This window comes from Cheilinus undulatus, linkage group 10 (genome assembly GCF_018320785.1).
Source record: "Cheilinus undulatus linkage group 10, ASM1832078v1, whole genome shotgun sequence".
In the NCBI taxonomy this organism is placed as follows: Eukaryota; Metazoa; Chordata; class Actinopteri; order Labriformes; family Labridae; genus Cheilinus; species Cheilinus undulatus.
In genome coordinates this window covers 19,175,824-19,203,161 of record NC_054874.1, presented here as the reverse complement: position 1 = coordinate 19,203,161, position 27,338 = coordinate 19,175,824, and the positions used below count along the sequence as shown (strand labels likewise).

At 41.0% G+C, this 27,338-nt stretch overlaps 1 protein-coding gene across 5 annotated transcripts in view; it reads left to right on the top strand.

Annotated features, from left to right (window-relative positions):
- unc5a (unc-5 netrin receptor A) overlaps positions 1 to 27,338 on the top strand; it is a 204,121-nt gene that overhangs the window by 126,676 nt on the left and 50,107 nt on the right. For all 5 annotated transcript variants that reach the window (XM_041797637.1, XM_041797636.1, XM_041797634.1 and 2 more), the window contains exons 3-5: positions 19,998 to 20,141; positions 21,709 to 21,812; positions 23,042 to 23,222. In XM_041797637.1, the coding sequence (XP_041653571.1) occupies positions 19,998 to 20,141; positions 21,709 to 21,812; positions 23,042 to 23,222 (429 nt within the window). The remainder of the gene's footprint in view (positions 1 to 19,997; positions 20,142 to 21,708; positions 21,813 to 23,041; positions 23,223 to 27,338) is intronic.

Sequence of the window (27,338 nt, the reverse complement as noted above, 5' to 3'; positions counted from 1 at the left end):
GACAATATAGCCCTAAATGAAGGAAATGGCCTTGTAACACCTGCGAAGCATCGATCAGTAGCCAAAGGGACTAATTGATAATGCATTATTAGCTGCTTCCCCATAATGGGACTTGTATTTCATCCTGTCCTTGATCGCGGGACGGCAGGGGAAGGATTTGGCGAGGAAGCACTGAAAAACAGATGGCAAGGTGAATTGTTCCCGTGACACATCTGTCAGCGTGTTCTATGAGGCTTTTCAGGCAGGTCAGCACACTGCCTGCATCCCTGTGTGTGTGTTTATGTGTGGGGAGGCAGACCTTTCCTGTAGTAACGCAACACCCTTCAGAGTTAGAAGGGAGTCAGAGTGGATTTAATTGAAGCCTCTGGTTGTGTGGCCTTGAGACAATTGCAGGCCTGCTTGGAGCAGTGGGAGAAAAGAATGGCGGGCAAAATTAAAAACAAACCAGCTGTGCTGATTGATCTCGCCGACGGTCTCATGCAAACTTCTCAGAGTCTCCTACTTTTTATGCAAGTGTTATTATTTGTAGACTTGTGACACAAAAAGGTCTGTTTCTGCCTTGACATGCATGAATTGTGTGTTTCAAAATTATCGGCAATTAGAGGAACAAAAGTGAATGATAATTACCTTTTGTCACACAACAACGCCGGCGTTCAAATCTCCCACGCTCGCAGCCTCTTTCCTCCTACAAAAAATATCCCGCATCAGCCCTGCTTTGCTTTCTCTAAAGGGATTTTTTTGTTTGTTAGTCTCACAAAGCTTTGCCCTTGCTGGAAGTCTAACTGCATTTAGGAGTGTCAGATGGGTTGTCTTTCAAAACAGACTCAGTTATTTATTCCTTGACAGGCAAACACGACACCCTACATTTCTGTGTGCAGAACTAGCTTGATATGTACAGCAAAAACATCTACAGATCTGTATTACAATCTTTGCATAATACAAGATTGCTGGCTGCCTGTACAGTATTTCATCTCTACAGCAGGACTGAAACACTTTCAAGCTACCAATTTTGACTAGATTTCCGACTGTAGTCTGTGTACCTTTGTGGAGAGCTGCTGACGCCGAGAGCTACATGGAAATATTTGCTTGGATTCATCTACAAGTAGTTCTAAGCCTTCTGTGCCCTAACCCAGACATCTGAATAAAATGTAGTCTGTATGCTGCAAAGAAACGCAGCACATGCATTACTCAGGCCACTTGTGCTGCCCTTGTGTTGAGCAAGTAGAAGCCAAAGTTGCAAATGGGTTCAACAATGCGTCTCAAAATGAGCCAATTTAACACAGTGGGATTCTGAATGGGGGTAGAGAAGAGCTGGTAAACTAGCTCCCTGCTTTGCGTGTTTGATCTGACTGTGAAAACAGATACTTTTCTCATTCTGTGGTTTTGCTAATAAACTTCTGTGTTTCAGCCTACTGCCACGTCCCCTGGAAATAGACGACGTTAGCGTTTCGCAGACGGAAAGAGACAGTGGGAGTCTGTGGTGTCAATCAGCACCTGCATGGCTCAAATTCGTTTAAAAATAGGGCGATCTGGGAGGTGTAGTGAGAGAGCTGACAGCTAAATAGTCCATGGAGATTTTTGATAGGCAGAGGAACTCAGCGGCTGACAGTTAATGCTTTGTGTGTTTGCCCAAAGGAGCCTTTCAGTAAAGGTATTTTACACACTCCTGGAACAAACATCAGCTCTCCGTTTCCTCCTTTTAAACCAAAAGCAGCAGTAAGTCCTGGGAGTGGGGCAGGAGTGCTGCACAGAAAATGCTATTTTATTCTGTGAGGAAAGAATAGCTCCAATCTTCAAAAAGTCATGTCCAAGATATGAAGAGTGCCCTAAGATTTTCTCTGTAAGCAACACAAATAAAGTAACTTTTTGAGAGACGTCATTTCTCTCACCAAGCTTGAATAGTTTAAAATATACTTTCACATTTTTCTGTACAGGCTCAAGTAAGCAGACAAGAGATTAGTCTGAGGTTTACTGGACTCTGGGTCAGATTGATGAGAGTGAAAAACAAGCAGGCGAAAGTGTTCTACCTCGTGCTTCAGGGAATAAAAACCCAAGTCAATTATCAGCAGGCCCCTGCCCACATACAACACTTCTCGGCTCAGTATGCTGTGGTCAGTGGTCAACCACAAACACACACAAAGAGAAAATACAGCAGTGAGTCACATATGTTTGAGGAAACCTTCCTACAGGAGCTGTTGTTCAACAAGGAGATGGTCTCTGAGCCATCAGGAGGCAATCTGCGATATTTTATGCTACGTCAGATTAATAATTCATTCATTCATGTTGTTTCAGACTACTGTTTGCTTTTCTGAGAATGTTTGTTCTTTCTTCTCTCTAGAGACCTTAACCAAGTATTAAAAGGGCAGTCAAAGGGCAGATATTCACTTTCAAGTATTCCGTCATTGTACAGTTCAAGTGTGTATTTGAAAAGGAAATTAAAAGAAACAAGTATTGGCATGATGTTGTTGTCAGCTGAGTCTTTTCCTCTTCCCTTAGGGCTTGTTTGTGTTAGAAATTTAATTTAATCACTTCAAGTGAGGAGACAGCTATTCATTCCTTCCAGCTTTTCAAAGGAGATTTGTTGCTCTGCCTTGTTTCTTATGGTAAACTGAAAACATTATGGTGCTGGAATATTTTTGAATACAAGAGACAGTGTCGGCTTCTCATCCTGAGCTCAATTTAAAAGGGATTCTTTTCAAACAATTTTCTGAAAAAATAACCTTTAATGCTAACTGATAAAATGATTGTCGGACTAATCAGAGTTTCCAGTTGACTTTTTTCTCTGACCAGAATGGCCGTTAGTCCTCCAGAATTTTGGCCATTTAGAACAACTACCAGACAGCAGCAAAACACATAAATCAGAAACCCTTGCATGACGCAGGACTGAGGAAACATTTTTCTGTCTGAACCCAATCCAAGACCAAGACAGTAGAAACAGAGCCGACAGTAAACCAGAGTAATCGTTACCCTGTTATTACAGCCAGTTAGACACAGATTGCACACAACCAGACCCTTGAAATGACTCCACAAAGAATTTCCTTTGTCTTTGTATAGGTTGTTTAACATACATGCAGCAAGTTTCACAATACGTGCCTACATTAAACACATTAACAACAACAGCACTTAGCTTCATATTAGCACACTAGTTCCCAGTTAGCACATTAGCCGCTACCAAAACTTTACAGTTAACAACAAATACAATCCTCCACTGAAAACACAAATAAATCATCCATAACTAACCAGTGCTCTGTTAACTTTGCACCATGTTAAAACTCTGTGCTACAAATGAAAAGTGAATAACATTGACTAAGTGACTAATATTGCAATAAAGAAATTAGTTGTAATCTTTAAGCGTTCTTTGGAAATATCTGGCACATCTACACTTTTTGCTAGTTATCATCTTTCCTTCTTTTTGTTCGTAATCTCTGCATCGAAATCTGTGCATATTCCTCCACTAGCTCCCAACATAGTAACTCTATCAAACAAAGCCCAGGGGTCCCTTTTGTTCCTTTCATTCCATTTTCTCAATTTTTTTAGCGTCAGGTTATTTATAAAGTCCACAATTCTCCTTGTCTTGCATCAACTGTATTAATAATTGATACAGTCACATCTGAACAAAGAAATTAATATTTAAAGTCTCAATCCAGGCTCAGTCTGCAGCACTTAATCCCCTCATGAGGCACATTGTAGTCCAAAATGGACTCAACAACATGGTCCACGGTGGTCTCAGAACCGTGTAGATTCAACATTGTGTGACTGCCGGGGTCAAACGGGGGACTTTTCTGACAAGATACGATACATACAGAAAATATTGATTCTCAAAGGAACTAAAGGATACAAAAGATATATTTTCAAGGCAGCGTTATGAATCTATAAGAGCTAACCTTGTGTGTCCAATTTCAGGGGACATACCTGGTGTGCTATCATTCTGCTGTTGCCCACTTGAGAGCGTAGACTGAATTATAAGTGGATTTAGTCTCTGTTGTAAAGTGAAGCTATGTAGGAGTGAAAACCTAAATAGTGACCAGCCAAGGACAATTTCACTCTATAGAATAAATGCTCAAGTCAGATAAAGCCTAAAAACATTTTATTTTGAGAGCAAAATCCATTCATAGATCAACTCTGAATGCTTCACAGTAAAAAAAAACCAAACAAAGTAATAAGAATTTAAAACTAAGATGTTTAACTTTACAGCATCAAAGCATAGAGTAGAATGAAAAACAGAAGAATCTATAAGCCTAGATCACTGGAGGGCTGCAGTGATGGTTGTCCTTCTGGAACTTTATCCCATCTCCAGACATGCTCCCACACCCCCATAGAGGGTTAGGGGTCCCCCATCATAGTCTCGAAAATCCTTGGGGAAACACTGAGAGCACAAAAAACGAGGTGTGAATTGTTAATAATGATGTAAAAATAAGAGACTGCAAAGAGAGACTGCTGGTGTTTGCAGCTTATATAATATGTATATAATGCACATATTGGAGGTAGAGAGCTAATGAGTGCTAATTTGAAGTTTCATAACCTTTAGAAAAATTGTGTTAAGTCATTATACACAAACAGAGAATGTTATTAAAAGAATGAATTTGATTGTCAGTGCTTCAATAATAATCGGAAGAATTCTGGTTTAGTAGAAAGACTGAAGCAGCCTCTGTGTTCCTCCAGGCTGTTTGCTGATTACTGTTCGTTATGTTGAATATTTACCAATCATTCTCACACCTTCATTGGATTACTAAAAACCTCTGTCACCTAACTCAGACAGCACTGCTGGTCAGAGACCCGAAGAGAACCGAGCGTCAGGAGGGAGGGTAAACGTTAATGTAATTTGTACAGCGCAGAGTGCTCTGCAACCAGATGGGTGCCGGACTGACTCACCTTAAGCTGTTTTCCTTATTTACTTCAGTGCCCAAGGCTGTGTCAGACAAGGGGGAGAGAAACATGTTAGCCCAGACAAATTATCAGGGCTTTCATGTGGGTAGCGTCCTATCAGATCGTCCCACTCTGCAGAATGTAATGGAAGCAGAGGTAAAGAGCTCAGGGCCTTCACCTCCAATGTGTTCTCATTCCAGGTAGGACAAGGTGTGTTTGTGAGATAAAGGAGCGGGTCCTAGCCACTCGCGGCCTGGAGACTGTGGCATATAGAACATTGCATTGCTCTTGCCAATCATCGGGGTCAGGATATTGGATGGAGAGTAATTACAACCAGGGCACTTTGGTAAGGGCACAGAGGTAAATCACTGCATACTCTGTGTGTGTACGTGCGCTATTAAGGAAAGGTTAGCCAAACTAATTATGGGAGGACAGTGTAAATAGAAAAATCCATTGCTTTGAATTAATGTCCGTTTGATGTGATCAGTCTTGGCGTGTGTGGTGCCCGGATATAAACCTGAAATATATGAATGAACAGCTTGTTTTAAGTCTGGCTTGAGATGTCTGTGTGCTTGTCGACACAGAAAAGCTATTCAGAAGTGTTGTACATCAATTCATTATCACGTTCCAAGCTTGTGAAGACCTGTGCAACTAAAAAACACAACCTGAGTGTCATTTATGAGTGCATTGTTGTGATTTCCTGTGTGCTCCAAGCATGCTGTTGTGTGAGGGATAAATTTGGCAGTGCAGTTTCTTACCAGGTGAAGATCTCACTCTTCTGCTGCATGGGAAGTGTGTACATCATTATCACAGATATTTTTGAGTTCAGATCCCTTTCACTTAAATTATACCCACCCACATTTCTGTACACATCTGAGCTCCAAAAACACAATTAGTGTCAGAGCAGGAGTTTCAAATCGGGCCTGTATGACTTTCATTAGTGTTTGTGCCGTCCTGCATCATTTACTCATCCTGCTCCAGTGTCCTGACTCTACCTGAGTCTCCTTGGACTGGCATTGGACTGAACCTAGCCGGATTGATTGGAGCACTACCTGCTCGCCTGTTTGTCAGCCATGAATAATCTGTAACGACATTCAGAGCATCAGCGGGGGCCTTGCAGCGTGCATTCATTGTGGAAAATGGACAGCTCAATCAAAAGAAGCTCTTGAAAAGCTGGTCATAACCGGAGGCAAAGCCTTGACCCAGAACGCTGTCCCACTGACTCGAGTCGCAACCTCACCAACAGCCCTGAATGGGAGGCCCCACTACAGTATTCTCTGTGAACTCAGGGCTTCTTTTTGCCTCCCTCCTTCCTGCACTGTTCCCATCTCTCTTGCTTTTTAATAGAGCCATGCTTCACTCAGAAGGCCACGTTATCCTTGTTTGGAGACAGACGCTTATGGGACCACATGCCATTCTCAGCTCTGCACATGGGCCACCCATCACTGCTCTGATTTACATGGTAATGAAAGTCTGAAGACTTGATGATAAAGCAGTTATGTCCTTGGGTCCGTGACCCAAGGGTTAACTTTTGATTATTTGCACATCGCAGTACCTGAAAGGTTGCTGTGTACCTGTGTTTTTAGTTGGCCTGGTATGATATAACTTCACCCTGATATGATTTTATCACCATTCTTGGCAGCAGATTCTATTTATGTTGCGATTCCATAATTGTCAAGATTAAATTATACTGAAACCAAAACGGTTGTCAGAAACCTAAAGACCTTTACCCTGTAACCCCTGTCTGTATTTAATAAAAACTGATCCCCCATGATCGACACAAAAGAGAAAAAAGATACCATGCTGTAAAAAAATCAACATAGATTTTAATTTTTTTCACAAACAAAACCCAAAGGAAATACACAGCAAAACCTGGAGTGCTGAATATTCAGTGTTAAACATTTCAGAGTTGATTCAAACTCCTAAAATGCAATTTTAACTCCATTCTGATTTAAGTGTCAGGGTTACTTGACAGTGTTAATGCATTCAGTGTTTTTCCAACTCTGTAGAGAGTCAGTTGAGGTAAGCTTGGCACAAGCAATTTCAGTGAGTGAAGTTATCCACTGAGTTAGTGACCATAAAAGGCTTCAGACTGATTCTCACCAAAGAGTATTTTGCAACTCTGCTTTTGTGTCTTTACTCCGTCTTTACAAAAGAACACCTGATTTTTCCACAGGAGACTATACATGATGTCACTCTTTAGTAATTATGATAAGGACATAACAGTGGGACAATAGTTAAATTTGAATACACATCAAATTCACATTTAAAGTGAAAAGAAGTTTTACATTGTTGAGCTGACATATTATTTGAGCAGTATTCCCAATGTTTTTTGTAATTATTTGCATAAATATTTACACCTTAGTGTTAATATGAAAATAACACTTTATTAGTTTAAAATGATTCACTGAGAAGAGTAAATTAAACACTACAAATAAATGTTAAGCTAAAGTAACACTGGTTAGTGTTAACTGTGTGTTTGTGTGTGTTAACCAACTCTCCAAAAAGAGTAAAGTCAACACTGTGGTGTGGACCCACATAGTCTGTAGTCAGTAGGAACTATAAAAACACACATTTGTATGAAGTATTTAATAATTGTTTTTTTTAGGGGGGTCCTCAGAGCAGACAGAGCCTTGCATCCCCCTGAGGTCTTTGTTAAAGTGAAGTCTAGCATACTGGGGAATAGCTAACAAACCTGCCTGTGATTAGCTTTGATATAGCTGAAATATTTAGAAATCTATCCTATACAGTTGTTAGATCCCAAATACCCCTGTACAGAAAATGTGCTCCCCACCATTAAAGGTCCAATTCATCAATAGCCTTTTGCAGTTTCTCTGCCAGGTTCGATTCATGGGGTATTTTTTTAAGCTGGTTGGAAATGACTAGCCTCCAGCTACCTTCATACCAACACTGACCCTGCTTACACAAATACACAGCACCTGGGTGACCAGCCCTGAACTAAATTCTGTTTTTGATGAAGCCGTTAACAGCAGTTTTTTTAAAAATATGTATATATTTAACCATTATTTAACCAGGTTTGTCCCATTGAGATCAAAAGATCTCTTTTTCAAGGGAGACTTGACCAAGAATGGCAGCAATACACAGTTTTATCAAACAACACACTCAGACTCATACAGTATGAATGAAGTGATAGGAAACAATTGTAAGTCATCAGTTATAGCAGTGGCATTCAGACAATTCAGATTCAAAAGGTTCTCTCCTCATGAGCTGAGCACTTGGTACCATTAAATAATCCCACACATTCTGATATGCTTATTGATGGCACAGGAAAGAGGAACCAAGTGAAGATGTACTGCACGCTATTTCTTTAGAGCACAATAAGAAATGATAAGTCAGTGTCCACTGACTTATCAGGGGCAAAGCATACAAATTCAATAACTCATTTAGAATGACTGACGATTAAGTGATTATATAAAAGGATTAAAAAATGATTGAAATCTGATACCCTGATTAAAAAGAGAAGTGGAGATGACTAATCCAGTGAATCCTTATTTTTGGTAGAGATGAGGACTGTTTTGCCAATTCATTCTATCTTTAAATGAACATTCTGGGTGTGTGGGCTACTGCTGAGTGGACGGCTGCCTTGTGGTCAACAGATTTTACCTACTTTCCTAAATAACATCATGCTCCAACTTCATGTTCAGGGTGCAGTTTCTTGTAGGTGGACTTCTTTTTAAACATCAAGTTGCATGACCTGACATTAATGCTGGGTGGTGATACAGTAAAACATCATGCTGGGGTATTAAAAAAAGCTTTTATTACTGGCATTAAAAATTGATGCATAATGTGCATGTGTAAATGATAATTTAAAGTAAAAATGAATAAACAAGAAAAACTACTTTCATCATTGGATTATGATTAGCTTGTTTTGATGATGGTTGGAAGACAAAACTGTGATTGAAACTGAAACTTGATTAATTGCCAAGGACTTGGTCTGGCTCTGTTTGGATGGCAAGCAGCTCTTTGAACTGAGCTGTGTTTTTTTTCTGACACTTTAGCATTGGCGTCATTGTTCAACACTGGAGGTTTGGTTTTCAGCCTAATTTGAACTTGCTGTAGCTCGAAAGTAGTGTATTCAGAGTGTACTTCCATAACAGCACCATGACTAAGCTACACTGTCATTCTGCTTTAAGACATTCATATTGATCCTTGCATTGCAAAAGCACGAGTGAGCACAGGCACAGCAGAGGCCCCACATACACATACAGTCACATGCACACACATACAGTGCCCTAAGTGTGTGCGGCACTGCATGTGCAGACGTCAGCATGGGTTGCTTACAGCCTATGTTGACCTCTGAAAGGCGTTCAACTTGGTGAGTAGACATGCCCTCTGGAGGATTCTGGAGCTCAGTATGATCCCACATTGGCTCAACCAGCTGATGTCTGCCCTATATTCTGATACAGAGAGGGCTGTGAGGTCAGATGGTTCCACCTCTGACTTCTTCCCAGTTGATTCTGGGGATGAAGAGCTACAACACTCTTGAGCACCTGTATGGACTAGATAATGGGGCAGCTTGCAGGGGCAGCAAACTGTGGAGTGTCATTTGGGGATGTCCAGATCACCCATCTAGACATTACTGATGATGCTGTGATCCTTGCAGAGACTGTAGATGTCCTTGTAGGGTGAGAAGGCTGAAGTGTTGGGAATGCACGTCTCCTGGGCAAAAACAAAGATCCAGGCATTTGGGGATGCCTGGAATGCTGCCATTTAATATGTGTCTGTGAATTGTGAGAGCATGGAAATTGTGGAGCAGCTCACCTACTTTGGCAGCATAGTCCACCAATCTGCTGATGCAAGGCTCAGGTCAACCACACATGGGGTAATGGGTTTGCTGAGCAAGACAGCGGGGGCATTCTCGGTATCAGAGCATGAATACGAAAGTCAGTGTTTTGGTCCTAGGTCCTTCCAGTCTTACTGTGCTCTTGTGAGGCCTGGATGTTGAATGATGGCCAGAGGTGCTACTTCGTGCATTTTTTGTTGTCATTGGCAAGACCATGTGTCTAATTCTGACATGCTTAAGGGATATGGGAATGGCACCTGCACCTTTAAGGGGAACTGGCACGCGACCTGATCTAGAGTACTGCATACTGGATGCCCAGGACCCAGTGAACTGGTGTAGACACCGGCGGGCAACTGCATGTGTTGTCGAGGGGGCTGGAGAGATGGAGCATGGCCTTGGCGCAGGCCTAGACAATGGCCATCGGGAAGCCAGAGCAGTACAGGACCAAGGCTGATGTGCCAAACAGGCATATGCTCCCATACCTGACCTGACCTGACCCATCTCGCCACTACTACTGAAGACACCATAGAAGGAGGTTGGCTTTGTTCACTCTTTGTGCCCCCATAATGGTCATGATGAAAAAAATGTGTAGACATGACACCTTAAAAAGGCACTGTGAATAAAGTCTAGAGTTTATTTCAGGTAAAAAAGGTAAAGTAATTGATCTGTGGAAGAGCACATTGTTGAACCACTAGTGATACCAGTGATGACGCTGATGCCAAACACAATAAAGAAGAACCAAAGGGGGAAATGAAACACTTTAAGCATGCTTTTGAAAGGTGGTCATCATGTGCAGACAGCACCATCTTAAAAGCGTTCATCTGTGATGTCTCCCCTTCAACCATTGTGAACTCTCCCTTGAAATTGTGCAGTCCCTCGATGTAGAGTCACCCAACCCTAATCCTCCTATATCCACTGATGAATCCTGGCCTCACACACAGCAGGGATGCCGCCTAATTGAATTTCCTTGGTTTCAATGAACACACACTCAGGACCTGCAAGTTCCAGTCCTTGCCTTTGATAAGCAAATGACCCCTATGGAATTGAGGTCACAGCCTGCGAAAACAAGAGAGAGGGAGAGAAAAATAAAGTCCCGCTCTCAGACAAGCCCAATATCGACTCACCCGGGATTGAGTCCAATGATGTTTACCCTGTGTGTGTTGAGCCCCTGTTGGCTCAGGGGGAAATTCATCCCACCCTAACATACACACACTGCTTTAGTCTCCCAAAGCATGACTTGTTCCCTTTTCTTAACTGTGACCCCATCTTTTGTATTTGAATGGAGTGTGTATGTAAATAATCTTGTCCTTACCACAGATCTGAATAAAGCACAGTGCAGTTGAGGCAGATGTGTCCTCTGTGTAAGTGTGTCCCTGTGGATCTAGTAATAGCTTGTATTATACTTCATCGCCTGAAGACCTTGCACAGGCTTCATCATACAATAGTAAGGTCAGTTAATTTATGAACTTGGCCACTCTTCCTCCGTTGCAGACTCTTTTATTTCTTCAGTTTCATTTGTTAAAACTCAGGAAGTCTTCAGGCAGAAAAGTGTGTTTGCTTTGCAGTCTCTGAGCTCGCTCCAGAATCCACAGCCTGGATGCTTCTATTAATGCTGCTTTTAGATACAAGCACTGCATGTTCTGTGTGCTTTATTCACTGCGCTGAATCCCATCATTTTTCATTTTAAGTAGAAGTAGGGGTCACTTAACCCCTAAGAACAAATGCATTTATTGTCAGTTTTATTCTAAATTAACGATAATTTTTGTCCAATTTTCATGCCTTCAGTTACAACATGTAGTTATGTTTTAAAAAGTAATATGTTTTTTGTAGACTTTTCTTTTTTGCCCTGGCATATGTCTCATAGATTGTATAGCAATCACCCTGTCTTAAAAGAACCCTCAGCAGGGGTTTGGTTTGGATTCAGATTCGATCTTGATATTGGGTATTTCTCTGATCATGGCATGAATCCGTAGATAGATATCTAGGACAATGGGCGATTCATGATGCCACATGTGCCGTATTCCTTCCATTTCTTGATGGATTTGAATGAACTTCTGGTGATGTTCAATGCCTTGGACTTTTTTGTATCCATCCCCTGACTTATACCTTTCCTTCACCTTTTTCTCTAAGTTGCTTGGAGTGTTCTTTTGCCTTCATGCTGAAATGGTTGCCATGGATACTGATCAACAAGTGACTGGACCTTCCAGATACAAGTGTCTTTATGCTACAATCACTTGAAACACATTCACTGTGCTTAGGTGATCCCAATTTCACTAATTGTGACACTTCTAGCCCCAATCAGCTAGACCTCTGCTGAATTAGATCAGTCACTTTAAAGAGTGTGAATATATTTATGCAGTCATTTACTTTACCTTACACAGTATTTACTTTCTGAAGTGGCTCTTCCTGACCTCTAGAAGAACATTTGAGAAGGTTTCTCATGAGAGTGGGTGTATGTAAAAACTTTACAGATCAGTATTAGCATCAGATACCCAAAGCTATAAAATGGGTATCAGAGCTTAAAATGTTGGATCTGTACATTGCTCAGTGGTAGCTTTTTTGCTTTTATTGTTACTTATCATTTCTGTATATAATATTTAAAAAGGTACTAAAATTTCAAACCACAGTATGCTAGAACAGATTTGTTGTTGGTTAGTATGATGGAAATATCAAGCATGGTAAGAAACCATCTTACACACCTTTAAAATACAAATCAAAGAATACAGTGTTGTGTACATGTCATAGACTGTCATTCTAGTGTTATTTGAGTCTCAGAGATAATCAGGTGTTGCTTATGGACATGTGTAAGAGTGTATTTATGGTGACTAAACAAAGAGGGGCTCAATGTACATCAGAGAGCAGTAACAAAAGCCATTTTGGTGACTACTGTATATTAAAAAGCAGATACAGAAAGACGAGGTGTGCATTCCTCCAGCAAACTTTGCATCTTGTGCATATGGCCACTTTCATTGATTTTATTCCAGTGCAAATTTATTCTGTGACACATTGCATGCAACTGATAATTACTGAATCTATCTGATATGATGTTGGTTAAATTATGGAATTAATTGCCTGTGTTTATTGAGATATACTTAAGATGAGGAACTTAAAAAACAGTTGCAATATTGGAAGATCATATTCCCAGATCTTTCAGCTCTAGTGTGTGCTGCCATTGTCGCAAATTGCACAAGACCTAATGCACTTGAAAATTTTTCACTCATTGTGTTCCACATGCAGCTGCTACTCTGTTCAGAACGTGCTGGAATATGTATTGACACCAGATTGACTGGGCATGATCTTTTGACACCTTTCTACCTCACAAGATCATAATCCTGCATCTCAAACAAACAGGCAGGTTACCATTGTGTAAGTAAAGCTTGGGAAGTCCTGGTTTGACTGAAAACACTCCTCAGTAAGGGCAACAAGGGACAGGTGGGGCAGGGCAGAGGAACTCGCTGGTTTTGAGTCTGTCTTACAACAATCACCACAGACTGAGAGCTAGACTAGTTTACTGTAGCTGATAGATGTTCAAACTCCATACGGCAAAACAGATGGTACTAGAAGAGCAACACAGCTGCACAGTTGTGGACTTGGCTGAATTAAATAGACATCGTCACACAGGAAGACGGTTGAAACCTTTTTCCCCCAAGGAGACTCCAAAAACAGACCGTGGGTGATGGATATTCTAGATTTTACAGTAACTATTCTGACAGGTCATGCCCATTCATTCAGGTGTGTTGGAGAGCTGGCCAATTACCCCACAAAGCCTCAAAAAAATTCTGCATTCATGATTTTTTTTTATACATATTTTTTTTTATTTTTTGTGTGATTCCAAATGTTAGGCTACCTTATGAGTCGTATAGAGAAGCAGAAGTGGTATCTGCTTTCATAATGAACTATAACACTCTTTGTGAATGGTATGGGTTTTTGGTAACCTTGCAAAGCAGATGGATTCACCTGTTTCCTTGTTTCTTACGGGCAAATCCATCTTACAAAGCTCCCGTCTGAACCGTTTGGGCCTGGTTAGAAAGTGGCAGGACCAATCAGCAACGAGAGGCAGTACTTTCAGGCGGGGCGGAGTCGTGACGTAAGCAAGCAGCAACAAGAGACCAGTGCAATTATGGCGAAAGAGCTTGGCATGGATGCTGCTAAAGTGCCAGTTTTATCAGAACTTGACAACATTTCTTCATTAAAAGAAGAACAAAGAACGGCAGTGAGTTGTTGTCTTTTCAAAAACGACAAAACTCTTGTACTTACATGTCTACAGTCACCATGTTTCAACGTTATTCCTCAGTAGCTGCTCGATAACAGCTATGTCACATGTTTTGTTGCTCTGATTGGCCTGTAGAGATGTGACAGACAAAACATTCACCCAATCACACTCCGTTTTTTATTTCAAAGCCTCTGCCTTTTCTCAAACATTTCCTATTGAAGCTTTCCCAGATGGATGTGTGAAAAAAAATCCATCTGGCGTGTCAGGTTAGGTTTTGGATGTTTTTACAAAAGAGTGCAAACCTGTGTTTGGTTTTTGTTCTCGCTTGGTTCAACATTATATAACAAACATCAGCTGTGTGTGTTTTCCAGATCTACTGTTTAAGTACAGTTGAATGCAGTACATCAGCAAATTTCTCTCCATTAAAAATGAAATTCTCCAGGGTTCACACTGAAAGCCCAGTACTCTTACGGTGTCAATCACATAATCACCCTTTAAAAATCCCAGTAATTTCACTGAGGTTTGGGATATGAGCTCATTTCTAAATGGGCTGCAGATCAAAACCAAGGCTGGGGAATGGTGTCATGTTTTAATTATCTTTCAGGGAGTTCTAAGAATGTGCTCTCTATCTTTGAAAGAAAGGAAGTATGAATGTCCTCTCTCTTCCTGACACCTTTGAGGCATCTGAGGGTATTAGAAATCAATACTGATATAATTGAGTCATAAGTGTATCAGTGCTCTGGTTGCAGAGAGACACAGCTTTCCATGAATCAATAGTGCTGGTTTGGTATCAGTCATCTTCAAGTGTTGTTTTTAGACTTTTTGTTTTACTTACCACTGTCTCAGTGGACAATACTGAAAACATCAGTTAGAAGCAGTCTGCCCAATTATTATTAACTGCTATAAAATTACAGTCCTATTTTGTTCCCAAAGTGATGAGACTATTTTGTCCTACTTATTAATTGGAGAGAAATTGGACAGAGTGACTCACAGCAGTGTTACTGGAAGGTGTCAGACACAGAAAGCAGGTAATTATGGAGACAGGAAGAGATAAGGAAACAGAATGCAATTACCCCAGCAAGCAGAGCTTCAAATTGCTCCTCTTTGGATTTCTCACCTCAGGTTGCTATTGTTCATGCTTTGTATCTCCATACTGATCTTTATTCCTTTCACCCACTAGCTCAGAGAAGCAGGCAGGTATGCATTAATCGAATAAATTTCTACTGTAAGTAGAGCCAAACAAAGCACCGAACACGGCTTAATGCTGGATTTTAAATGTATGTATTCAAATATATTTATTCAAACCTGGTATGTGCACATAAACTGCTGAGAGCTCAGTCTAAATCAGGGCCATCAAATGTTTTCAAGGCTTACGGCTTCTCAGAATTTGGCTCTATTTAACTTTCAAGTTTGAGGGTATTATTCAGTGATTTTCTCTATCTTTGTCCTCCAAACTGCACTGATCTTTTGTTGCCCTCATGTGTCTGCACACACATATTTGCCTTCTTGTAAAGGTTTTATTTAACAGGTTACAACAGGCAAACACACAAAAAACTACAAAAAATAAATAGGACAATCCCCTATTCCTAATCTCTCTCTGGTGTGCAAGATATAAATTGCACAGTGCTGCTTGTTCTGTAAATAAAAGTCTATGCAGAACCAAGAAAATTTGTTGATACTGCTTCATCGACTCAAGCTCAGTCCCGATGCACCCTTAGCCCCTATCACATACCCCTACCCCTATGTTTTGCATGTTCACATCTAGTGGTAGTGTCCTGACTCATAATTTTTTTTAGGAATGGAGGGATAGGTTAAAGTGCTAAGGGTTCCTAGCCCTTCAAATAGAGATTTTCAAAAGGCACATAACTGAGAGTTATGGGAAATCTACCAGAATATCTAGTGAATCAACAGCAAGATGGTGATTTTTAACCTTGCAGAGCAGATGGATTCGCCCGTTTCCTTGTTTCTTACGGGCAAATCCATCTTACAAAGCTCCCGTCTGAACCGTTTGGGCCTGGTTAGAAAGTGGCAGGACCAATCAGCAACGAGAGGCAGTACTTTCAGGCGGGGCGGAGTCGTGACGTAAGCAAGCAGCAACAAGAGACCAGTGCAATTATGGCGAAAGAGCTTGGCATGGATGCTGCTAAAGTGCCAGTTTTAGCAGAACTTGATGACATTTCTTCGTTAAAAGAAGAACAAATAACAGCAGTGAGTTGTTTTCTTTTCAAAATTGACAAAAGTCGTTTACTGACATGTCTACAGTCGCCATGGTTCACGTTATTCCTCGGTAGCTGCGCACGCACACCTCGGTCGCAGCTATGTCACATGTTTTGTTGCTCTGATTGGCCCGTAGAGATGTGACAGACAGAACATTCATCCAATCACACTCCAAGTTTTTTTCAAAGCCTCTGCTTTTTCCCAAAAGCTTAGTATTGAAGGTTTTCCAGATGGATGTCTTCATTGATAAGAGCAGTCAAATGTCACTTCTCACTCGTTAGAATGACCATGCCCCAAATTGAATGACAAGTGTTAGGGAGGAGTATTAAAAAAGAGTCCTCTGGTTCCAGGCGAAAACTAGATAAGAGTAAAGTGGTCAAATGTGGGATCAGTGTTGCCAATTGCATGTTTATTCTGTTAGATTGAGATCTTGGCTTTGACTCAGCCACTCAAGAACATTCACCCGTGTTGTCTTTAATCTATATCTGTGCAGTTTTCGCTGTATGCTTCGGGTCATTGTCGTGCTGGGAATTAAATGTTCTCACAAGCCATAATTCTCTTGCAGACTTAATAAGATTGTCCTCCAGGATTTTTCTCTATTTTCCCAGATTCACTTTACCCTCCACCTTCACAAGCCTTTCAGGGCCAGTTACTGTGAAGCATCCCCACAGCATGATCGTGCCACCACTTCACATGGTGATGTTGGGTTTGTGGTAATGTGCATTGTTTGGTGTCTGCCACACAAAGCCTCGTTCAAAGCCAAAGTCATCAGACTAAAGAGCTTTCTTCCAGTTGAACATAGAGTCTCCCATATGCCTTTTGGTGAACTCTAGTTGAGATTTGATGAGTTTTCTTCAACAGTGGCTTACTCTTTGCCACTCTCCCACAAAGCTTTGACTGCTAAAGAACCTGGGCAACAGTTGCTGTATGCAGAGTCTCTCCATCTCAGCTGCTGAAGCTTGTAACTCCTTTAAAGTAGTCATACGTGTCTTGGTGGCCTCTCACACTAGTCTCCTTCTTGCACGGTCACTCAGTTTGTCTGATCTAGGCAGATTTACACATGCGCCATATATTTTCCAATTCTTTTTTGTAACCATCTCTTGACTTATACTTTTCCTTCACCTTTTCTCTGTCTCTCTTGCCATGTTTTTTTGTCTTCATAGTGTAATGGTAGCAAGAAATACTGATTAACTAGTGACTGGACCTTCCAGACACAGGAGTCTTTTTACTACTATTGGTTGAGACACATTCACTGCACTCAGGTGATCTCCTTTCCACAAATTGTGAGCGTACTAGCATCAATTAGCTGGACCTCTGTTAAAGGTCAGTCACTTTGAAGTGGTGAATATTTATGCAATCACTTATTTTATATGTTATCATTTCTTTTAATTGACATGACTTTGTAGAAATCTGTTTTCACTTTGACATTAAAGAGGGTTTTTTTCTGTGTTTTTTGTAAAAAAAAAAAAAAAAGCCAAATTATACTGACCATGATTGGTTTATAAAATCAATTAAATGGTTAAACATCAGTGGGGGTGAATACTTTTTATAGGAACTGTACATGATGCCAGTTTCTCCTTCTCCAGTCATAGTGCTTGTTTGTCCAGTTCAATTGAGTCTGCACAAACACTAATATACATCCATAGCTGTTTGTATGTTTTTTTGTTACGATGCTAATCCTTATTCAGAAAACTCTTCATTTTTATGTTTAACTCACTGACTGTTGAATTTTTGCTCCTTATATCAACTGTCAAATCACTTAGGACCCAATCATTTAAAACCTCTTGTTTTACTTATTGACAGCCTTTATGTTAACAAGTCAGTAAGTATTAGTGTCATATCTGGAACTTGAAGGATCAACTTATTTTGTTGAGGAAGACTTCACAACTACTCCTTGTAACTCAAAAATGAGGGACCTCTAGTCATCTTTGTACTGATGAAAAATGAGGAGTAGGGGTTCATCGGGTGCATCAGGGGCACCTGATATATTGTTAAAGTGCACACAATGTACATGAAAGGAAAAACCTATTTGTCGAGTTGCATCTAAGGAGAATTAAATGCTGTGCAAGTGCACTTTTTTGTTTGTTTTGTTTTACTCTTCAGGGGAAAGACATATTCTTCCCTGATGCTGATATGAAGGAAGAGGGAGAGCTTGCTCATGCTCCATTTGTTCATTCTCTGTAGTGCCCATTTTGTTACTTTAGCCATTTGTTTTAGCATTTAGGTGCTCTCTCAGCCTCTACCATACACACACTTGATTCTGCACACACACGTCTAGAAAAGAGAGCGAAAAGAGAGTGGATTGAGTTCCTTACTCTAGCTTTTTATTCCAAACTTTTTTAAAGGATTTTTGGCTGAATTATTAAAGGCAACTTTAACACTCACTTATAAATCGCTTTTTTATTTTTTGGAATTAGCTGTGAGTGGAGAAGGTACACGAGCACGTTGGCAAAATCTTGCACTCAGCACGGGGTGGTTTTGTTGACGCTTAGAGTGGCGCTGCAGGGCTGGATTCACTGCTTGGGCACTCACATTTGCCGTGATCACATACAGCTAAATCTACCGCATTTAGTCGCTAATACATGGGGGGTCTGCCGGTGACCCTCACTGCTACTTATCACCACATTGCTGCGGGCAGTAAAGTCACTCCTCTTCCTTTTCCAACTGCTCATGTCACCACCGCCTCTACAGATTCAAGCACAGTTTGCCTCAAATTGTTTACGACAAATTTTCTCATTTTTAGTTTGATGAATACTCTGTTTCAGCACAAGTGCTTTATGCAATTGCCGTATATGTTTGATGGCCTGATAGGTGCCACTTAGTCAAGCTTCAGTCTGGAGCTGGAAATGATCATGGCAGACAGATCAAGTGTGTGAGGGGAGTATTAGAGTGTCACAAAGTGCTTTTATGTAAATGGCAGCTGAAGAGTGGCTCTCTGTTGAAGCTTGAATATACAGCAGGGTGGGTGTGACTCTGTCAGTCTCGGGGATGTGTCCTCTGTGACTGAAATGTCCTGTGTTCATATGAAAGGTTCAGCACCTATCTGCAGGAAGAAAAGATGAGCGTAGAGAGAGAGAGAGAGAGAGAGAGGTGGTAGCTGGTAGCTGAAGAAAAACACGACAATCTTTCAATCAGAGTGAAGAGAAAGTGGGACACATGGTGAGGATCAGGGTTGGGACTCAATAAAAAATACACCTCTGGATTACAGGTTCCAAATGAAAGGTCAAAGAAAAATGAAATGAAAGAGTGTTTAGAAATATAAAAAAGAGACAGTACTCGGACAACACTGTATTGTTTGAAAAGCTTAGGTGAATGGATTTCATCCCAATTTCTCTCTGTTTAGAGAGGAATTGTCTTCACTTTCTTCTGAATAAGAAAAAAAAAGAAAACTATTGTTGCACCTCAGCACAGCAGCATTCCTTATATCAACACCTCTCTGCAAATGTGCCATAGATTGTGAACTCTTCCCCCTTTCTGGATTTAATAATAGAGGCGCAGGTCGGGCTGAGTATTTTTGTTTGTCGTGTTTGTTTAGTACTTCCTTATTCCTTTCCAACTGTTGCTGTTTTAACGCCCTCCAAATTACACCAAGGATAGCTGCAAGGCTCTCTTCTCATTTTCCTCGGTTAACAAGCACTCTGTTTATATATGATTACAGTTCTCTGCCTGTTTATCCTGCCCGGCTTTTTTAAATTACTTTGCCGGTTTAGTTCAAGGTACAAAATGCACTTAGGAATTCATTTCAGCTCGTTTGTTTTCCCTCTGTGGAGAAATATTTATTTATGGTCATTTCTTTCTTTCCTGCTGTCAAGTAAGCTGACGGGGATAAACCTGAGCTCATTCAGATTCGGCGTTCCCGGTTAATTCTTGTGTTTTGCTTCTGTGTTTGCTTTGCAGCTCTGCCAATCATGCAAGTGACGATCGACATCACCAGACAGCAGGTGGAGAAGATCTTCGGTTTGGACGAGTACTGGTGTCAGTGTGTCGCCTGGAGCACCACCGGGACCCAGAAGAGCCAAAAAGCTTACATCCGGATTGCTTGTGAGTGCATTGAAAAAGCATCGCTTTGCCATTACAAAGTCAAACTCCGCCTGAGAAGAAAGTTAGAAACCCTGTCTAACAAGGTGCTTAGATATTACATGTCAGTTTGTAATGAGAGGATGTTAACGAGAAGACTTTTTCACTTTAGGAGGTTGGTGAGAAATCAACTTCCATTTAGCAATTAGCCCAGAGGCCTTTATGATCTGACGCACCACAGTGTGCTGCTGTGATTATAATTTAGCTAAATCATCTTCTGCAATTCTACTTATAAAAGGAAAATATCCGACCCCAGCAAAGACACAGAGAAAATACATCTGCATGAAAGCACTTGTACAAAAAATGGAGCTCCAAATTTGAGTATTCATGAGCATATTTTTCACTGGATACAGAGCCTCAGCAATGATCCCTATGAAAGTAACTGGAATAAAAACAGATTTGAAATTTATTGCTGTGTAGCAATCATAAATCTGTCTGGGGAGCGCAGACACATCCCCTGCTGCAGCCTCAAAAGCTTTATTAGAAGAAACCATTTTACATTTGAGTATTTTAAAGCATTCTGCCCATTAATTCAAACATAAATATGCATTATTCCAGAAAGAGCAGAACACAGCACCATCTCCAAACCACCAGACGTTTTGAAAACACACATTCATTATCCAACCTTGTTTGAAAGCTCAACAAAGTCGGTTAGATGCAAGATAAGGACACACAAACACTTCAGTACTAGTGGGTGTGCATGCCAGTTCATTATATCCCCGTGCACACGAGCTCACATCAGTGCATTTGAGCCTTCCAGGACTGTTACATCTTAAGTCTCCTCCAGTCCCATTGTTTCACTTTTAATTAAATTAAATGTCGTAAAACTCTCCACTCATCTTAACATTTCTCTCATATGATCGGTCAGGACAGGCTCAACATCTGTTTAAAGGAACTCACCGGCGGCTCGTTGTACAATAACACATTACTTTGCTCTGAGCCAAACCCAGAGTGAGCACATCAAATTTGCACCAGCCCCTCAGCTATCAGCTCACCCGATATAAATTGCCCTTTACCTGTGTTACCCACAACCCAGGTTTATGAATAGATATATGGCAGGACTTGTTGCAACAGTAAGCATATTCAGTGAAACGTAATATAAGCCTCATGCAGTCAGCCAGGCTTGCAGGAGCTCTTGTCCAGGCGCCTCAGGGCCTTGTTTTTCGTGTGGCTGCTCCAAGCTCTCATACAGATGGAGGCTGGAGGCTGGAGAATGCTGGAGAGGGGAGAGTGGGTGGGTGGAGAGAAGTGAGGGGTAATGCAATTGCTTTTGCTTGATGCCGGGCCCCTCTGGCAGCCGACAAACATCTCTGAACCATCCAGGCAGCCTGTAATAAGCAACATGCTTGGTGCCACTGATCCCTGTGTGGCTTAGGGGCCAACTGGAGTGCGACATGGGTGCACATTTATAAGTGGAAAATTTATAAATCATCACCAAGCTAAGTTTTGTGGATAGAAGTTCTAAATTTAAATGTGTCAGCCCGTCAAGTCACCTAATTGGTTGTTTTTCTCTGCACCTATATTCCCACAGACCTGAGGAAGAACTTTGAGGAGGAGCCGCAGGGTAAAGAGGTGGCGTTGGACCAGGAGGTGTTACTGCGCTGCCATCCCCCCGAGGGAGTGCCAGAAGCTGAGGTGAAACACGGATACAGGAGATATTTATAGGCGCCCCATCTAGCATCCGTTTACCCTTTCCTCACCAGGAGGACAAAAGAGCAAAAAAGTAGCTCAGGATCATCTCTCCCTTTTCCACTAGGGAACAGACGGATGAATTACACCTCCTAATTATTCGCTGTTATTGATTTATTATCTCTCTTACATCTCAGGGAAGCCGTATATCACATTGTCTCGTCACATCACTCAGGATAGGCTTGGAGGCTTCACTCTCCGTTTGGCATCTCTAAAGGCCTATCCATAATTAATGGGCCTATTTGCCTCGCTCTTCCCTTTTCTCATTCTCTATCTCTCTGCTATCTCTCCATGTACTGCATGTCTCACACACTCTTGGTCTTCTCATCTATCTCTCTCTTTTCTCTCGGTGGTGCGCGTCTGTTTAGAGGACCAGACTGGGGCCAGCTGTTTCACCTTGCCTGCCGCATCCTTGCGGTCCCAGATAGGCACTAACCGCTCTAATAACAGCATAAGAGGAGCATAGGCCAGCTACTCAGACAGTCCAGACACCAGGAACAGCAGAGTAGCCAATCACAGCCCAGAGATGTAGGGACAGTTTGCAGAGACACGGGAAAGAAGGTGCCAACCGAGGTTCAACAGAAAAAGAACATCAGAGCAGAAGTCACAGCAGGGGAAACAGGGAAAGCGTACAAGAGGAAGAAAGCCCAATTATAAGCGGCACTAGAACTGGCAGTAATACCAATAACAATGCTGCCACGCTGGAGCCTCTCTCTCTCTAGACAGCGCGGGGTCAAGTGAGAGCAAGAAAACAAGTGAGCTAATCTGAGAGTATACCAAAAAAAAGAAGGAGAATAGCATCAGTTTTGGCTTCTGGAGGAGGTTACAAAATATACACAAAGCTTATCGGTTTCACTCACAGACCCCCAACAGCCAATGAGATATCCAGCAGCTACAAAATAAAGCTGCATTTCCTAGCAAAAAAGAAATTAATATCAAGATCAGTGGGGTGTTTGGATAAATTAATTTTTCCCCAGTATCAGTATCATACCAAGCTACATCTGTTCTGCTTTTTACTTGTTTGATTACATCAAAAATAAAAGTATCTCGCTGCTTTTCTGTCCATGTAAAGATGTCTAGTTCACAGCATGTTTGTCCTCAGTAAAGCTGCATGGTAGAGGGTGATGGTCTCTGTTCTGTAGTACTGATATTTGACCACTGAAACATATTTTCAGGTGGAGTGGCAGAGAAACGAGGATGTTCTCAACCCAGCCAGCGACCCCAATTTTTTCATCACGGCCGACCATAATCTCGTCATCAAAAAAGCCCGGCTGGCGGACACGGGCAACTACACATGTGTGGCCAAAAATATCGTTGCTCGCCGGAAAAGCAACTCTGCCACGGTCCTAGTCTATGGTAAGTGATAGCAGCTTTAAAAAAGGGTCAAAGCTGTGTACATGCAGCCTAATGAGAGGCCTGGGCTCAGATCATCATAGCTTTTAAACACACCAACAGAAAAACACCTCAGATAAATCATGTTTTGCCTGCATGTTTGTGCTATCTCATAATTTCACATTAATCTCTGCACGTTTTCTGGCATGAAAGAAACCTAGGTGCTTTTCTTTCATCAGGCAGTAGTAATAATGCATTTTTCAAGAGCATAGTTTGAATCGTATCAAAATCCAGGGTTACACATATGTTGCAGCAGTGACAGCTTGCAGAGCTAGCTCTGTTTTTCTCCAAGCAATGAATTAAACTGTCATAGATAACTACATAAAGTGATAGTAGTGCATCCACACATTAATTAGCACAACTTAAAATGTTACTGGCAGCACTCTGCCAAAGCTGGCAGTCTCCGTTCCGGGGGCTGCCATCTTCCTCCTCTTCTGTAGTGGATCCAATCTGAGAGCAGAAATTGAATTAACAGGAAACTGTAAATAATGACTTGGCTTGATAAGCAGACTGATCTTTATTAAAATGCAGGGAGACGGCATATTTTCTATCACAGAGGATTCCCTGAGTACTGGTTCTATTAAAGTTCTGCATATGTTACAGCCTGACTTCATTCTGAGCTACATTGTACGTGTAGAAGGAAGTCACACGGGAATCATGAAAGAAACTTTGTGAACACGAAATGTGTAAATTGGCAGAGTCTGTATTTCTTAAACCTGCCTGAAAAGATAATACTATGCAGAGCTGAACAGCCAGAAAAAGAGCTGTTACTTTGTGTTATATAATGTGATGGTAGAGAAGGCTCCCCATTTATCTCTCAAATGATAAAAGAAAATATGTGTTTAATATTTAATTATTCAAACTTTTATGTCAAAGATCTATAAAATGCATTTATTACCCAGTATGGTATTAAATCATTTTAGAAAAGTGCCTATAAAAAGTATTCACCCCTTGGATGTTTTACCCTTTCACAGATTTTATAACTCAGACATGGTCAATATAATTTGGCTTTTTTTTTTTTTTTTTTTTTTTACAAAAAAATGTACAAACAACCTTTTTAATGTCAAAGTGAAAACAGATTCCTACAAAATAATTTCAATTAAACAACAAAATATGTAATATTCACCCCTTTTAAGTCAGTATTTAGTAGAGGCACTTTTGGCTGCAATCACAGCACTGAGTCTGTAGGTCTCAGTCAGGCTTGCACACCTGGACACTGCAATTTTTATCCCTTCTTCTTTGCAAAACTGCTCAAGCTCTGTCAGATTTGCACAGGGGTCAGACATGATCATCCCCTTCCAAGTCCAGCTACAAATTATCTATTTGATTGAGGTCTGGGCTTTGACTTGACATCTCCAGATCATTTATCTTGTTGTCTTTAAACTGTTTCTGTGTAGCTTTCACTGTATGCTTCAAGTCATTGTTTTGCTGGAAAGTAAGTCTTCTCTTAAGCCGTAGTTCTTTTGCAGACTGAGTAAGTTTGTCCTTCAGGATTTGCCAGTATTTTGCTGCATCATTTTACCCTCGACCTTTGCAAGCCTTCCATGGCCAGCTGCCAAGAAGCAGCCCCACAGCATGATGCTGCCACCACCTTACGTCACAGTGGGGATGGTGTGTTTGTGGTGATGCTCAGTGTTTGGTGTCTGCCAAACAGTGTGTTGTCTGATTGCCAAAAAGCACCATTTCAGTCTCATCAGACCAACAAACTTTCTTCCACTTGACCATGTGCCTCCCACGTGCCTTTTGGTAAACTCTAGTCAAGATTTTACTTGAGTTTTCTTCAACAGTGGCTTTCTCTTTGCCACTCTCCCTTAAAACTTTGAGTCGTGAAGAACCCGGGCATTAGTTGTTTGTATGCAGAGTCTCTCCCATCTCAGCTGCTGAAGCTTGTAACTCCTTAGAGTAGTCATACGTGCTTTGTGGCCTCTCTCGCATTTCTTGATGATGGATTTAACTAAACTATGTGGGATATTCAGTGTCTTGGAGTTTTTTTCTGTATCTATCCCCTGACTTAAACTTTTCAATAACCTTTTCTCTGAGTTACTTGGAGTGCTATTTTGTCTTCATGGTGTAATGGTAGCCAGGAATACTGACTAGTGACTGGAGCTTCTAGACGCAGGGGTCTTTATACTACAACCACTTGAGACACATTCACTGCACCCAGGTGATCCTCACTTCTCTATTGTGAGAGTACTAGCACCAATTGGCTTGACCCATGTTTAATTAAATTTACATTGTAAAACTCTGGTTTCACTTTGACATTAAAGAGGGGTTTTTTTTGTCAAAAAAGCCAAATTATATTGACCATGATTGATTTGTAAATAAATACTGTACCATATTTTTTTTCCGTAACACACTTAATGGAGTGTACAGTGGTGTGCAGTGATTTCAAATTCAGAAGAACAAGAGCATAGGGATGTTGTAACTTTTGATTAAACCTACTTTTTTTTAAACAAGTATATATACCAAATCAATATCAAATTACTAACAGTGCAATAGACACGTCAATCAACTTCCTCTTGGGGTAATTTTGTTACGCGAATAAGATGTAAAGTTGTAAATGTATTTGAAAATGTAAGCACTTTCACAGGGTACTGTTGTGTTTGTTTGGAGCATGCAGACAACAACCCACATTATCATACACTCCTGCAAGCCTCCAGCATGAGAATAAAAAGCACAATTATTCCCACTGTTGATTAAAATTGATTAGTTTGTCGTTGGAAGACTAGCTCTGCAGATAAAGAAATCCAGGGCTGAAAATACTGCAGAGACAAAAATGCTCATTCTCTGGTTGTTTGCATTTCTTTTATTGTCAAACAACAGTTTTCACTCTTGGACCTGACAAATTGTGAACAAATTGCTGGGAAGCTTGCATGTGCAATATTATTCTCCTCTCATCACTCGAAGTTCTTGACAAGATGACAAATGCATTTCCATTGGTGTATTAATAAAGACTTAATCACAAAACAAATGGTCTTTCAAAAAGAGGGCTTAATTGCTCTTCTTTTATGTTTGATGCATGTAAGAGCAGAAAAAGGTTTTTCCTGAGAGCATCACAGTGCACACTGCTAGCTGATCTAGCTAGTTGTAGCAAGTCATAATAATCGCTACTTTTCAAAGGGGGTTCAACAGGGGGCCAGAGATGCATTCTAACAAGGCCTGGCTGGTGTGGCTGCTCTCTGTGCTAAGAGGTAATCAGGGGCCGAGTTGCCTGGCAATTTACCTCGCTGCGGTGGGCAATCAATCGCATGGAGAGGGCAAGGAAATGATTCAGCCGTGACAAGCACAGGGGAGAGTTAGGGGGGAAATTAGGGTGGGAGTATGTACAGAGAAGAAATGACATCGCTGCTTAGGCCAGTAAATACGAAGTCTTAATATGCTGAAAGGAACAGAAGAGCAGAAAGGAGCTGATTAAAGTAAAGCCTGCCATAAATGATGAAATCACCTGCAGAGATCAGTAGAGAATGAATGTGCTAGTAAAGGCTCAGACAAAAGGTAAGTGGCTAATATAAGAGGGACTCCGTTTGCAGAGGTTTAAATCTCTGAACTTTGAGTCTCACATATGTAAGGGAAATAATTGCACAGAGCTGTTCTGTACATTACAAAAGCACTAGTGTTTCAATAATGGCATGTAATGGTATGAACTCAGTGGGGAATGTCTGAAGGACAAGACTGGAACAGCTATAATTTAAACATTTCTCATTGGGATATGTGCATTTTCGAGCAGCAGGTGTTATAACTCATGCAAGAGAGCATTTCTGTTTCAAGACTTCTCTACTTTGTACTTCTGACTTTAGTACACCTCATGTACTATTTTGCATTATAGTGGTGAAATCTAAAGGGAAGTTTTTAAATGTCTACTAGTTATTTTGCAGCAGATGTGTCTGCCTCAGTGATAAGGTCAAAAATGGCAAGCTGTCAAGTTTTTTCTGCTCCCTGTTGAAGCCATTTTGTTTTCACCGCAGTTGGCTGTAATTCCAACTCGGACACAGGATGTAGCCTTCCTCTTCTGCTCCTCCATTAGTTCACCTTTCAGTGCTGAGTGTAACAGCAGTCACGTTTATTCCAGGACAACACACC